Here is a 16168-nt window from a genome sequence, read left to right as displayed (position 1 = left end):
ATTCTCCATATTGCGTCTGGCCTTTTGAATAGTTTTAGTTTGATTTCAACGGGATGTCGATGGGACTAATTAACAGAAAAGTGTTGTGTTACACTTATCGCGCTGGCGACCCACTTGAATTAAAATGCAATACTCAAATATAACTGGCTGTGTTCCACAGGTTCCCCTCTAACTGGCTGTGTTCCACAGGTTCCCCTCTAATCACCAGTTAACTGGCTGTGTTCCACAGGTTCCCCTCTAATCACCAGTTAACTGGCTGTGTTCCACAGGTTCCCCTCTAATCACCAGTTAACTGGCTGTGTTCCACAGGTTCCCCTCTAATAACCAGTTAACTGGTTGTGTTCCACAGGTTCCCCTCTAATAACCAGTTAACTGGCTGTGTTCCACAGGTTCCCCTCTAATAACCAGTTAACTGGCTGTGTTCCACAGGTTCCCCTCTAATAACCAGTTAACTGGCTGTGTTCCACAGGTTCCCCTCTAATAACCAGTTAACTGGCTGTGTTCCACAGGTTCCCCTCTAACTGGCTGTGTTCCACAGGTTCCCCTCTAATCACCAGTTAACTGGCTGTGTTCCACAGGTTCCCCTCTAATAACCAGTTAACTGGCTGTGTTCTACAGGTTCCCCTCTAATAACCAGTTAACTGGTTGTGTTCCACAGGTTCCCCTCTAATAACCAGTTAACTGGCTGTGTTCCACAGGTTCCCCTCTAATAACCAGTTAACTGGCTGTGTTCCACAGGTTCCCCTCTAATAACCAGTTAACTGGCTGTGTTCCACAGGTTCCCCTCTAATCACCAGTTAACTGGCTGTGTTCCACAGGTTCCCCTCTAATAACCAGTTAACTGGTTGTGTTCCACAGGTACCCCTCTAATAACCAGTTAACTGGTTGTGTTCCACAGGTTCCCCTCTAATAACCAGTTAACTGGCTGTGTTCCACAGGTTCCCCTCTAATAACCAGTTAACTGGCTGTGTTCCACAGGTTCCCCTCTAATAACCAGTTAACTGGCTGTGTTCCACAGGTTCCCCTCTAACTGGCTGTGTTCCACAGGTTCCCCTCTAATCACCAGTTAACTGGCTGTGTTCCACAGGTTCCCCTCTAATAACCAGTTAACTGGCTGTGTTCTACAGGTTCCCCTCTAATAACCAGTTAACTGGTTGTGTTCCACAGGTTCCCCTCTAATAACCAGTGAACTGGCTGTGTTCCACAGGTTCCCCTCTAATAACCAGTGAACTGGCTGTGTTCCACAGGTTCCCCTCTAATAACCAGTTAACTGGCTGTGTTCCACAGGTTCCCCTCTAATAACCAGTTAACTGGCTGTGTTCCACAGGTTCCCCTCTAACTGGCTGTGTTCTACAGGTTCCCCTCTAATAACCAGTTAACTGGCTGTGTTCCACAGGTTCCCCTCTAATAACCAGTTAACTGGCTGTGTTCCACAGTTTCCCCTCTAATAACCAGTGTTCCACAGGTTCCCCTCTAATAACCAGTTTTGTTTGATAAAGTTCATATTTATATAAAAAAATCAGTTTACATTGGCGCGTTACGTTCACTAGTTCCAAAAACATCCAGTGATTTTTGCATAGCCACATCGATTCAACAGAAATTCTCGTCATAAATGTAGATGAAAATACAAGTTATACACATGTCATTCTAGATATGCCTCCACTTAATGCAACCGATGTGTCAGATTTTAAAAACTTTATGGAAAAAGCAAACCGTGCAATAATCTGAGACGGTGTTCAGAAAAATAATAAATTATCCTTCATGTTGGAGTCAACAGAAACTAGAAATAACATGATAAATATTATCTTACCAGTGTAGTCAGCTCAGCTATCACCACTGAGACTGTGTCTGTGCCTCGACCTAGGTTGGGCAAAACTAAACATGGCGGTGTTCGCCTTAGCAATCTCACTAGGATAAAGACCACCTCCATTCCTGTCATTATTGAAAGAGATCATGATACCTCACATCTCAAAATAGGGCTACTTAATGTTAGATCCCTTACTTCAAAGGCAATTATAGTCAATGAACTAATCACTGATTATAATCTTGATGTGATTGGCCTGACTGAAACATGGCTTAAACCTGATGAATTTACTGTGTTAAATGAGGCCTCACCTCCTGGCTACACTAGTGACCATATCCCCCGTGCATCCCGCAAAGGCGGAGGTGTTGCTAACATTTACGTTAGCAAATTTCATTTTACAAAAAAAAAATGACGTTTTCGTCTTTTGAGCTTCTAGTCATGAAATTTATGCAGCCTACTCAATCACTTTTTATAGCTACTGTTTACAGGCCTCCTGGGCCATATACAGCGTTCCTCACTGAGTTCCCTGAATTCCTATCGGACCTTGTAGTCATAGCAGATAATATTCTAATCTTTGGTGACTTTAATATTCACATGGAAAAGTCCACAGACCCACTCCAAAAGGCTTTCGGAGCCATCATCGACTCAGTGGGTTTTGTCCAACATGTCTCTGGACCCACTCACTGTCACAGTCATACTCTAGACCTAGTTTTGTCCCATGGAATAAATGTTGTGGATCTTAATGTTTTTCCTCATAATCCTGGACTATCGGACCACCATTTTATTACGTTTGCAATTGCAACAAATAAACTGCTCAGACCCCAACCAAGGAACATCAAAAGTCGTGCTATAAATTCACAGACAACACAAAGATTCCTTGATGTCCTTCCAGATTCCCTCTGTCTACCCAAGGACGTCAGAGGACAAAAATCAGTTAACCACTTAACTGAGGAACTCAATTTAACCTTGTGCAATACCCTAGATGCAGTTGCACCCCTAAAAACTAAAAACATTTCTCATAAGAAACTAGCTCCCTGGTACACAGAAAATACCCGAGCTCTGAAGCAAGCTTCCAGAAAATTGGAACGGAAATGGCGCCACACCAAACTGGAAGTCTTCCGACTAGCTTGGAAAGACAGTACCGTGCAGTACCGAAGAGCCCTTACTGCTGCTCGATCATCCTATTTTTCTAACTTAATTGAGGAAAATAAGAACAATCCGAAATTCCTTTTTGATACTGTCGCAAAGCTAACTAAAAAGCAGCATTCCCCAAGAGAGGATGACTTTCACTTTAGCAGTGATAAATTCATGAACTTCTTTGAGGAAAAGATTATGATGATTAGAAAGCAAATTACGGACTCCTCTTTAAATCTGCGTATTCCTTCAAAGCTCAGTTGTCCTGAGTCTGCACAACTCTGCCAGGACCTAGGATCAAGAGAGACGCTCAAGTGTTTTAGTACTATATCTCTTGACACAATGATGAAACTAATCATGGCCTCTAAACCTTCAAGCTGCATACTGGACCCTATTCCAACTAAACTACTGAAAGAGCTGCTTCCTGTGCTTGGCCCTCCTATGTTGAACATAATAAACGTCTCTCTATCCACCGGAGGTGTACCAAACTCACTAAAAGTGGCAGTAATAAAGCCTCTCTTGAAAATGTCAAACCTTGACCCAGAAAATATAAAAAACTATCGGCCTATATCGAATCTTCCATTCCTCTCAAAAATGTTAGAAAAGGCTGTTGCGCAGCAACTCACTGCCTTCCTGAAGACAAACAATGTACACGAAATGCTTCAGTCTGGTTTTAGACCCCATCATAGCACTGAGACGGCACTTGTGAAGGTGGTAAATGACATTTTAATGGCATCGGACCGAGGCTCTGCATCTGTCCTCGTGCTCCTAGACCTTAGTGCTGCTTTTGATACCATCGATCACCACATTCTTTTGGAGAGATTGGAAACCCAAATTGGTCTACACGGACAAGTTCTGGCCTGGTTTAGATCTTATCTGTCGGAAAGATATCAGTTTGTCTCTGTAGATGGTTTGTCCTATGACAAATCAATTGTAAATGTTGGTGTTCCTCAAGGTTCCGTTTTAGGACCACTATTGTTTTCACTATATATTTTACCTCTTGGGGATGTTATTCGAAAACATAATGTTAACTTTCACTGCTATGCGGATGACACACAGCTGTACATTTCAATGAAACATGGTGAAGCCCCAAAATTGCCCTTGCTAGAAGCATGTGTTTCAGACATAAGGAAGTGGATGGCTGCAAACTTTCTACTTTTAAACTCGGACAAAACAGAGATGCTTGTTCTCGGTCCCAAGAAACAAAGGGATCTTCTGTTGAATCTGACAATTAATCTTAATGGTTGCACAGTCGTCTCAAATAAAACTGTGAAGGACCTCGGCGTTACTCTGGACCCTGATCTCTCTTTTGAATTTCAAGGACAGCTTTTTTCCATCTACGTAACATTGCAAAAATCAGAAACTTTCTGTCCAAAAATGATGCAGAAAAATTAATCCATGCTTTTGTCACTTCTAGGTTAGACTACTGCAATGCTCTACTTTCCGGCTACCTGGATAAAGCACTAAATAAACTTCAGTTAGTGCTAAATACGGCTGCTAGAATCCTGACTAGAACCAAAAAATGTGATCATGTTACTCCAGTGCTAGCCTCCCTACACTGGCTTCCTGTCAAAGCAAGGGCTGATTTCAAGGTTTTACTGCTAACCTACAAAGCATTACATGGGCTTGCTCCTACCTATCTCTCTGATTTGGTCCTGCCGTACATACCTACACGTACACTACGGTCACAAGACGCAGGCCTCCTAATTGTCCCTAGAATTTCTAAGCAAACAGCTGGAGGCAGGGCTTTCTCCTATAGAGCTCCATTTTTATGGAACGGTCTGCCTACCCATGTCAGAGACGCAAACTCGGTCTCAACCTTTAAGTCTTTACTGAAGACTCATCTCTTCAGTGGGTCATATGATTGAGTGTAGTCTGGCCCAGGAGTGGGAAGGTGAACGGAAAGGCTCTGGAGCAACGAACCGCCCTTGCTGTCTCTTCCTGGCCGGTTCCCCTCTTTCCACTGGGATTCTCTGCCCCTAACCCTATTACAGGGGCTGAGTCACTGGCTTACTGGGGCTCTCTCATGCCATCCCTGGAAGGGGTGCGTCACCTGAGTGGGTTGATTCACTGATGTGGTCATCCTGTCTGGGTTGGCGCTCCCCCTTGGGTTGTGCCATGGTGGAGATCTTTGTGGGCTATACTCAGCCTTGTCTCAGGATGGTAAGTTGGTGGTTGAAGATATCCCTCTAGTAGTGTGGGGGCTGTGCTTTGGCAAAGTGGGTGGGGTTATATCCTTCCTGTTTGGCCCTGTCCGGGGGTGTCCTCGGATGGGGCCACAGTGTCTCCTGACCCCTCCTGTCTCAGCCTCCAGTATTTATGCTGCAGTAGTTTGTGTCGGGGGGCTAGGGTCAGTTTGTTATATCTGGAGTACTTCTCCTGTCCTATTCGGTGTCCTGTGTGAATCTAAGTGTGCGTTCTCTAATTCTCTCCTTCTCTCTTTCTTTCTCTCTCTCGGAGGACCTGAGCCCTAGGACCATGCCCCAGGACTACCTGACATGATGACTCCTTGCTGTCCCCAGTCCACCTGACCGTGCTGCTGCTCCAGTTTCAACTGTTCTGCCTCATTATTATTCGACCATGCTGGTCATTTATGAACATTTGAACATCTTGGCCATGTTCTGTTATAATCTCCACCCGGCACAGCCAGAAGAGGACTGGCCACCCCACATAGCCTGGTTCCTCTCTAGGTTTCTTCCTAGGTTTTGGCCTTTCTAGGGAGTTTTTCCTAGCCACCGTGCTTCTACACCTGCATTGCTTGCTGTTTGGGGTTTTAGGCTGGGTTTCTGTACAGCACTTTGAGATATCAGCTGATGTACAAAGGGCTATATAAATAAATTGGATTTGATTTGATGATCTTCATCAGACTGCACTCCCAGGAATCCTAGTTCCACAATAAATGCTTGATTTGTTCGATAATGTCCATTATTTATGTCCAAGTAGCTACTTTTTTTAGGGCGTTTAGGTACACATATCCAAACTCTCGTGCAGGTCCAGCATAACTTCTGACAAAAAAAAGAGACTGATACACTGTGGTCAGTATGAGAGAGACTGAGATCCAGTATGAGGGAGAATAGGTTACAGAGTTGAGTGTTTACTGAGTAGAACATCATTTTACAATCGCCAATCTTTTTATATCATTTTTTAAGAGAAATTAGGCAGGCAGGTTGTCTCTGGCCCACCCTCCAGGTGGGGTGGTGATAATGCACTATTAACGTTGGAAACCAAACAAACTCCACCAAAAAATAAGTTTACTAAAATAAAGTAGGGTGGATAGAGTTCACTCAGGCCCCGTTTACAATTGAAAACCATTTGGGGGGGAAATTCTGTTCTGATCTACTTCACTCATGGACTTTAATTGAACCAGAAAAAAAACGTGACACCCTAATAACACCCCACTTCAATTTAAGTGACTTCGTAGCAGGTAGGTAAAGCATTTTCATAACCTGCTACATTAATAATCCTAACCTGCGGGGTAAAGTCGTTGCTGTATTGAAGTGGCGTGTTTTCGGGAGTCCCACAAAAAACACACTGCGAATGTGAAATCTCTGATCTGTCGATACTCGATTGCTCTGGCCTGTGACTGAACGCAACAAAACCAGACAAACCGGAAGTTGCTGCTCTGCTACTAAAGATGGTAGCCAGTTAAGAATCGAGCTAATTAGTAGCTTTCAAGCAGGATATTCATCTCAATATAAAACATACAGCGCCGTAGAAAATGACCATTAGTCGTAACTGACGAGATATAGCCTACCTGCCTTTCCACGTGGAAGAAAACGGAGGACAGAGACGTGCTAACTAAGGAGTTGGCTTTTCTACAAGGAATCTGGTCAGTTGGCTAGCTTTTGTTCAACAACAGCTTTAGCCGGATTTATGTTTTTGTGCCCTTATGAACGACGAATGTTTAGTCTAGTTATGGCGGTAATGTTACCAATTCTAGTTTTGTGAGGTCCAAACAAACCCGGTATTGTGAGTATGACACGGAAGTTTATGCCCAACTAGTACTTGGTAAAGGTAAAAATATATATATATATTTAACGTTAGCAGGTCTGATATTGCTCCGTTTTAAAAGATAAATAGCTCAAATGAACCATTACGTAATTTTTTTCTTCATGTCGATGCCTTTTAAACGTCGTTATGAATTGCTCCAAAAATTATACCGGATGAAGTTTTGTAGATGATTAGGTTGCGGCCATGTTGATGACGTCATTATTCAGTCTGAGTTCAGTTCTTTACATCCGCGGAGTGTATGGAAGCGTTTTGCTGCCAAAACTCAATTGGAATTGCAAATGGCCAAATGATAAATCAATATCATGTTTGCTATTACTTTTCCTAACTGGTATGCATTTCCTAAAATTTGTATTTTCATGATTGAGTATGCATATTGTCTGCCAATTTGCAAAATAATTCGCAAAGTGTGTTTGATATTTAAGTTCCATGGTACCATCCAGTACAACACGGATACATTTGTAAATGGCTTAAATGACAAATCATTTATCATGTTTGCCATTTCATTTCCTTGTTGTGATCGCATGAATTGTGACAAAAATAAAAATAATTCTCAATTGACAATGCTTTTCCATACTCTGTGGTTTGAGACTCAAAATTCAAATGATCAATCAAATTCGATAACTCAATTGCAATGCTTCATTTTGCTATTTTGTTTCCTCATTAAGTGTTATCGTTTTTTTGATCTGTGCTGATTGTCAATCAAACGCTGTGAAGCTGTGTCAGGAGAAGTGCAGTAATTATCATAAGGAGACTTGTACTTGGAATATGGAGGGGAAAAGAGAGGCAGGAGGTTTGAGAGAGAGAGGGAGGAAGAGGCTGAACTTGAGTTGGTTAAAAATGGTGGGGGAAATTGAGATGGTTTGTTAAAGAAGAATGGTAGAAAGTATAAGTAGAGTGAGCTGAAGATAGGAGGAGAAATGGAATTGAATGAGGGCGATGTATCGGAGGTGGTAGCTGTGGTGAAGTTCTCGGAGCCCGAGGCATTGAGGGTCAGGATAAAGATGAGTCTGTGATAGTAGGAGTGAAGATTTAGAAAAAATTGGACTCTTGCCTTTTGGCTGATCCATTAGTGTTTTCAGGGAGAGTGACAACAGAGTTGGGTGCTGTGGAATCGGTGAGGGTAACCAGAAGTGGTCTTGTGATCATTTTTTGTGTTTCTGCTGGTCAGCGGGAGCAGGTGCTCCGCGTTAAATGAATGGGGGCAAGAAATGTGAATTGTTTTGAGCTCAAGAAAAGGGCGCCATTAGACCTCCGGAGTGGCGCAGCGGTCTAAGGCATCGCAGTGCTAGCTTTTGATCCTGGTTCGAAACCGGGCTCCGACTGCGACCGGGAGACCCATGAGGCGGCGCACAATTGGCCCAGCGTCGTCCAGGTTAGGGTTTGGCCAGCTGTTTGCTCTATCATCATTTGAGATAGGTGTAGCGTGGTTCATTCTGCATTGTGTACTTTTAATTAGGACGTTGTCACAACTGAAGGTCTGCTAGTTGAATTATTTTTATTTGCCCTGCACACGAAGAGACAACACGCATTATGTTAACCATTGGCACAGTCATAGCTCTCAGACACCTGCACATGAAGAGACAACACACATTATGTTAACCATTGGCGCAGTCCTAGCTCTCAGGCACCTGCGCAAGCACATGGACACTCACTCAAACACTGTCCCAAGTACTCACAAGTTACAATAGATACCCTAGTTAGCGAGCTTTAAAACTTGTAAACATAAATATTTATATTATCCACATTGTAACAAACTTATGGTAGCGTAACAGTAGATTGTGTAACATTACCACGGTTTTATATTGAACAATTTCGGAGCCAAGGACAACATACCTTACAAGCTGAAGGTCAGGCAAAAGAGAACAATAAGAGGGTACAGAAATACAGATGGACCCGCGATGAACCAAACCAAAATCTACAAAACTTGTATGTACAATATTGATATGAAAAAGTGTTTGTACACCAAAGAAAAACATTAGCTATGCAGCTGTAATTAACTAAAAAATACACTGAATTATTATTATCAAATTATTAACATCCCCTCTTGACCTGGCCTATTTGAATTGGTCCTTGTGTGCAACTTGGTGCATCATCTAGGGGAACAACATCACACTGCTACATTGGCAACAGCAGTAAACATCAGTTGATCATGTAATTTCAGATACTTGAGGGTAGCCTCACGACATCTCAATACAAATGATATCATAGATATTTTTTTAAACGTTTAACCGAGTACATATTGTTTTGTATGGTTATGGTTCCCACACGGCCTGGTCTTCATGTTTACATAGCTTGTTGTACTGAGGGTTCCCACACGGCCCGTGTCTTCATGTTTACATCGCTTGTTGTACTGAGGGTTCCCACACGGCCTGGTCTTCATGTTTACATCGCTTGTTGTACTGAGGGTTCCCACACGGCCTGGTCTTCATGTTTATATAGCTTGTTGTACTGAGGGTTCCCACACGGCCTGGTCTTCATGTTTACATAGCTTGTTGTACTGAGCGTTCCCACACGGCCTGGTCTTCATGTTTACATAGCTTGTTGTACTGAGGGTTCCCACACGGCGGTGTCTTCATGTTTACATCGCTTGTTGTACTGAGGTGTCTTCATGTTTACATAGCTTGTTGTACTGAGGGTTCCCACACGGCCTGGTCTTCATGTTTACATCGCTTGTTGTACTGAAGACAGACGGAAGACCTAGGTGGCCACCTGTGCTAATTAGCTATCTAACGTGCTCTGGACACCTGTGTGTCAGTAACTGGGGAGGAAGTGTAGTTCTTCAACTGGAGGCACAGGCAGCGTCTGGATCTGGGCCAAACTGCTACAGGAAGTCTAGCATTTTTTGTTGTTGTTGAAAGATTCTTTCTCGCTGATTAGAAGTAGTTGCATTAGGTAGTTGGATTAGGTGATGAGAAGAGTACACTGGTAAATAAATGTTGTAAATAATCATATTACACTGTCAATACTGTGTTGTGATTCTTCTACTTCAGGTGTATGGACTTCCTGCTCTCTTCTTCTACTACAGGTCATCTAAAGTGTATGGACTTCCTGCTCTCTTCTTCTACTACAGGTAATCTAAAGTGTATGGACTTCCTGCTGTCTTGCCATTGATTGCATTGTGGTTGTTGTTCCCACCAGCAGGACAATATGAGTGGAGAGAAGGAAACATTGTTGGATGAAATCGAACAGAGTTTACACTGTCTAACCAAGGACAATTTACAATACCTGTGTGAACGTTGTGGAATAGATGGCTCCCAAGTTAAAGGAAAGAACCATTGTGTATTGCAACGTAAAATCTTGGAGGAAATGTGGGTAAATGCAAATTCGGTCAAATCGGAGGAGCATGTAATGTCTTGGTTACTCCAACTGAAAGATGACATCAGGAGGATACAGGAAGAATCTACTGTGGCACCCATGAGGCCCAGCCAGTCTGATGATGATACTACAGACTGCGATGAAGAATGGGACATGGAAAACAAGGATTGGTGTCTTAGCAACGGGCTGGAGGCAGCGTCAGTTCCAGAGAACCACACCACAGAGCAGAGGCAGAGGGGGGTGAGTATTTTCCCAGAAAGTCTCAGCAGTATTTCCTTGATTCCTCTCATTCTCTGGACCTCCTGTTATAAATTAATTTGGAGGAGAAAGTCCAAGGAGGAACCTCAGGGAGTCTCCTTAATGCATTTTATAGCAGGAGGCCCAGAGAAGTGAGAGGATATACTGCTGAGACTTGAGGTTAAATAAAATAAAATCTAATCTAAATTCCTTGACCAGTAGGAGAGTTTCCTTCCTGATTTATACTGGCTCCCTTTTTGTGGTTTTCAGGACATGTCTCTCCCAGAGTCCCCAGGTCCTGCCTCTCCCGCTAGCACATTACTACTGGGTTTGAAGAGGGTGTCTGTGCGGCTGGTTGACTGCAGGAAAACACTGGGGCTGAGTGGAACTACAAGAGGAGGAGGAGAAGAAGAGAAGGGATATGAAGATTCAGATTCGATGTCATCAAGTAGGAACAATGGTGTGTATTAGACTACAATCTGCTTCTGAAGCAGTTCATGGATTGGTCAATATTTATTAATTGAGGCAAATTTGCTTAAGGTGTTGTATAGCAGCTCATCTGTGTTGGATGGGGAAGATACTTCAACACTAGGTCATTGTGAAATACTTTGGTACACATGAGGAACCTTAATTTCATGTCTTTGTTTCACAGGGGACAACCCTAACGGTCGCTCGCTCAGTGGGAGGGTCTTATCATCTGGGAAGGCTCCAGGGTTGAAAGTGATCCAGCGACCTTACAGCTGTGATGTATGTGAGAAGAGTTTCACTCAATCAGGAAACCTACGAAGACACCAAACAGTACACACAGGAGAGCGACCATATGTCTGTCCTATATGCGGAAAGAGTTTCCTTTTGTCAGGAACACTGTCAAGACACAAGAGAACACACACAGGAGAGAAACCATACGGCTGTCCTATATGCGGAAAACGTTTCCGTACGTCAGGACAATTGACTATACACGAGCGAACACACACTGGAGAGAAACCTTATCGCTGCGATCAATGTGGGAAGCGTTTTACTCAAGCTTGTTCCCTGACTGAACACAAGCGAACACACACTGGCGTGATGTTCCACTGCTCAGACTGTGAGAAGAGCTTCCCTACATCAGTCAAGTTGAAACGGCACCAGCAGACGCACACAGGAGAGAAACCTTATCGCTGTGATCAATGTGGGAAGAGTTTTGCGAGAGGTTATTCCCTGACTGAACACAAGCTAACACACACAGGAGAGAAACCATATGTCTGCGATCAATGTGGGAAGAGATTTACTAACTCGGGAACACTGACTTTACATCAGCCAACACACACTGGAGAGAAACCTCGTAGCTGTGCTATATACAGCTGTAAGCACTGTGAGTGGAGTTTTGCTCATTCAGAAGACCTAGCAAGACACCACCAGAGAAAACACATGTGGGAGGGTATTCATGTCTGTGATCAATGTGGGAAGAGTTTTGCTAGTTCTGGAGACCTGAATATACACAAGCGTATACACACAGGTGAGAAACAATATGTCTGTGATCAGTGTGGAAAGAGTTTTGCTAGTTCGGGAAACCTGAATATACACAAGCGTATACACACCGGCGAGAAACCATATGTCTGTGATCAATGTGGGAAGAGCTTTGCCTCATCTGGATTCCTGACTAAACACAAGCATATCCACACCGGAGAGAAACCTTACAGTTGTGAACGGTGTGAGAAGAGATGTGTTTCCAAAGGAGAGTTGAGAACGCACCAGCTTGTACACCCCAGAGAGAACTCTCTCTTCCTGTGTGATCGATGTGGGAAGAGCTTCACACACATGGGATCCCTGAATGTACACATGCGTAGGCACACAGGAGAGAAACCCTACCGCTGCGATCAATGTGGGAAGAGCTTTATTCAGCCAGTAGAATTGAAAATGCACCAACGAGTGCACACTGGAGAGAAACCCTACAGCTGTGATCTATGCAGGAAGAGATTCGCTCAGTCAGGACTGCTGACTGTACACAAGAGAACACACACTGGAGAGAAACGTTATAAATGTGATATATGTGGGAAAAGATTTGCTCAGTCAGGAAACCTGAAGAGTCATCAGAAAACCCACACAGGCAGAGAAAGAAGTCAAACAGACAGACTGAATCACCACCATACCTCCATCCTCTAAGGCATCAGTTCTCAGGATCCCTCTGTGGACTCTGGGTAAACATCACAGGATCCCTGTATTGACTCTGGGTAAACATAACAGGATCCCCTGTATTGACTCTGGGTAAACATCACAGGATCCCCTGTATTGACTCTGGGTAAACATCACAGGATCCCCTGTATTGACTCTGGGTAAACATCACAGGATCCCCTGTATTGACTCTGGGTAAACATCACAGGATCCCCTGTATTGACTCTGGGTAAACATCACAGGATCCCCTGTATTGACTCTGGGTAAACATCACAGGATCCCCTGTATTGACTCTGGGTAAACATCACAGGATCCCCTGTATTGACTCTGGGTAAACATCACAGGATCCCCTGTATTGACTCTGGGCAAACATCACAGGATCCCCTGTATTGACTCTGGGCAAACATCACAGGATCCCCTGTATTGACTCTGGGTAAACATCACAGGATCCCCTGTATTGACTCTGGGTAAACATCACAGGATCCCCTGTATTGACTCTGGGTAAACATCACAGGATCCCCTGTATTGACTCTGGGTAAACATCACAGGATCCCCTCTGTAGACTCTGGGTAAACATCACAGGATCCCCTGTATTGACTCTGGGTAAACATCACAGGATCCCCTGTATTGACTCTGGGTAAACATCACAGGATCCCCTGTATTGACTCTGGGTAAACATCACAAGATCCCCTGTATTGACTCTGGGTAAACATCACAGGATCCCCTGTATTGACTCTGGGTAAACATCACAGGATCCCCTGTATTGACTCTGGGTAAACATCACAGGATCCCCTGTATTGACTCTGGGTAAACATCACAGGATCCCCTGTATTGACTCTGGGTAAACATCACAAGATCCCCTGTATTGACTCTGGGTAAACATCACAGGATCCCCTCTGTAGACTCTGGGTAAACATCACAGGATCCCCTCTGTAGACTCTGGGTAAACATCACAGGATCCCCTCTGTAGACTCTGGGTAAACATCACAGGATCACTGTATTGACTCTGGGTAAACATCACAGGATCCCCTCTGCCGACTCTGGGTAAACATCACAGGATCCCCTCTGCCGACTCTGGGTAAACATCACATGATCCCCTGTATTGACTCTGGGGAAACATCACAGGATCCCTGTATTGACTCTGGGTAAACATCACAGGATCCCCTCTGCCGACTCTGGGTAAACATCACAGGATCCCCTCTGCCGACTCTGGGTAAAATAGCCCACTCTGTATTCCATATACAGTGTACATTGGAGGTGGCAGAGTATGAAGTGCTGTTGGATATGTAAGACACACCAAGTCATATTGGTTAGTATTTTGTTACAATACGAATATCCGCAAGTGATTTTAATGTGCGTTTGTGCCTGACCACGTCCACCGGGAATTCTTATTGGTCAATAGTGGCCATGGTTTTTAAATTTACCAGCCTAGAATATATTGCCTTACGAGACTTTTGTCCATAGAGGGACACCATTATCAAGTTTCCTGCAGATCAGGTCATTCGGTTGCAGAGGAGTAACGGTTGTTAAGTGTTTTTTTGTGTGTTTTTTTTCATTCAATTCAAATGGCAGAAAATCCATCATGGCGGCACTTCTGGTTCTGAGGCAAATGTGTTCCTTCTGAGGAGAAGGATATATATATATATATATATATATAGATATATAGATATAAATATATAGATATATATAGATATAGATATAGATATATATAGATATATAGATATAGATATATAACGGCTGAACCGTGATGCAATAGGGGTGTGTTCCTACGCTTAGACGTTGCTGACTACTGACAGCTCTTACAACGCCTGGATAGGTATTTCACCTATCAGCTAACCAACCACATTGTTATAGCCTGGTGAGGAGGAGGAGCTCTGTAGACTGTGTCCTGAAGTAGTTTAGCCGCGCTCTGTAGAGCTGCTATTTTCTCAATGAACTTGTGACATTCCTGGATGACTCATTATATTAATGAAGTCTGATTCAATCAACAAATACGATCATTTGTTTTATTAAATTAAAAAAGGTTACGGGTCCAAGACTGTACATATCTGGTGGCTGTGTTGCAAAATCACTACATATCCCATCGTGCCAAGTAGGGAGAGGCTGCCCGTTGTCACAGTTCCAAGACCAGTCAGAAACGTCCAGCTAAACCCCTACGTCAATGACGTCGGTGGATCTTTAAACTGATCTTAGGTCTGTGTTAAGTAGCAAAAAAAACAACTACAGATGGCTCGAACCAGTCATGACGATTCAACAAAACAATAAATCTTTTTCAACTTTCTTTGTCTCTGAACTTACAATAGCTAGCCCCAAGTCGTTATATATTTAATTTAGCTATTTGCCTCATGACTTCTGCATACTTTGACTACAAACTTTCTTTACCCAACTGTGGGACAGGCTGTTTGTTCCCACACTCAGGAATGGGCGGCAGGGTAGCCTAGTGGTTAGAGCGTTGGACTAGTAACCGGAAGGTTGCAAGTTCAAATCTGACAAGGTACAAATCTGTCGTTCTGCCCCTGAACAAGACAGTTAACCCACTGTTCCTAGGCCATCATTGAAAATAAGAATTTGTTCTTAACTGACTTGCCTAGTTAAATAAAGATAAAATAAAACTCTGACTCTCTATTGGTTACACAGACTTTTGGCCTCCCATCCTATTCTAACCACCTCTTTCGGTATTCATGTTACCTGATGAAATTGCTGTACAATATGATCTTGTTGCCATCTGATGCGCATTCAGATGTCATAAATCAGCACTGCAGAGCTCTCCCTGTCCTCTGCCGTGCCTTGATTGTATTACTGTTGATGATATCTGGAAATGTGCATGTACAGCCTGGCCCCTCTACTGTTGCTAGCCACAATTGGGCTCTGATATCTGCTTCACTGATTTCTGCTCTCGTAAAAGCCCGGGTTATCTGCACGTTAACACTAGAAGCCTGTTACCTACAATGGATAAATTGAAAGTGTGGGTTCACAGCTCTAAACCAGATGTGTTGGTCATTACTGAGATTTGGTTAAGGAAGAGTGTTTTGAATACTGATGTTAACCTTTCTGATTATCACTTTTTTTGGCAAGACAGATCTTCCAAAGGTGGGGGGAGTGCTCGGTTGTCTCCATCAAGTCTGTCCCCAAACGATCTGATTTGCTGGTTTTTAAGCATTAAACTTTCAAATAGCTCTTTGTTGACTGTGGCTGGATGTTGTTGTCCTCCATCGGCATCGACCTGTACCCTACCTGCCCTAAGATCTCTCTTGGCCCCTTACACTAAGTCTGAATTTGTCCTGCTAGGTGACCTAAACTGGGACATGCTTAAAACACCACCTGTGTTTGTAATGGCTGCTCAGTGAAACGGCCCTGTCCTGATTTGTCATAGATGCTTGCTAAAAAAACTTCTTAATGAGCAAACCTTCCTTCATGAACTGGCCTCTGTAAAATGGTATAGCATCAGCTTGATTCCCTCTGTCGAAGACACTCGGGACCTTCTTTTAAAAAATATTTTCAGTGGTATTGTTAACA

At 43.4% G+C, this 16168-nt stretch overlaps 1 protein-coding gene across 2 annotated transcripts; it reads left to right on the top strand.

Annotated features, from left to right (window-relative positions):
• Positions 1 to 6503: 6503 nt before the first annotated feature.
• LOC116352680 (zinc finger protein 883-like) lies at positions 6504 to 15615 on the top strand. Of its 2 annotated transcripts, none has more exons than XM_031811643.1 (5): positions 6504 to 6767; positions 9940 to 9974; positions 10323 to 10504; positions 10772 to 10961; positions 11154 to 15262. In XM_031811643.1, exons 2-5 carry the CDS (start codon positions 9944 to 9946, stop codon positions 12641 to 12643), a joined length of 1893 nt encoding a protein of 630 aa, XP_031667503.1. In that variant the 5' UTR covers positions 6504 to 6767; positions 9940 to 9943; the 3' UTR covers positions 12644 to 15262. The 2 variants fall into 2 exon arrangements, with proteins under 2 accessions (XP_031667503.1, XP_031667502.1); XM_031811642.1 differs by having other exon boundaries at positions 6508 to 6767; positions 9940 to 9986; positions 10091 to 10504; positions 11154 to 15615.
• Positions 15616 to 16168: the final 553 nt, after the last annotated feature.

This window comes from Oncorhynchus kisutch, unplaced genomic scaffold (assembly GCF_002021735.2).
Source record: "Oncorhynchus kisutch isolate 150728-3 unplaced genomic scaffold, Okis_V2 Okis01b-Okis20b_hom, whole genome shotgun sequence".
Classification (NCBI taxonomy): Eukaryota; Metazoa; Chordata; class Actinopteri; order Salmoniformes; family Salmonidae; genus Oncorhynchus; species Oncorhynchus kisutch.
Note: the sequence above shows the minus strand (reverse complement) of the source record. Positions and strands in the feature narration are given on the sequence as shown.

Excerpts from the sequence above, each read along its gene's own strand:
- LOC116352680 (XM_031811642.1), top strand. The coding sequence starts at position 10,097 with ATGAGTGGAGAGAAGGAAACATTGTTGGATGAAATCGAACAGAGTTTA. Across the intron at positions 10,505-10,771 it reads CAGAGCAGAGGCAGAGGGGG|GACATGTCTCTCCCAGAGTC; the intron begins GTGAGTATTTTC and ends TGTGGTTTTCAG. Across the intron at positions 10,962-11,153 it reads GTCATCAAGTAGGAACAATG|GGGACAACCCTAACGGTCGC; the intron begins GTGTGTATTAGA and ends TTTGTTTCACAG.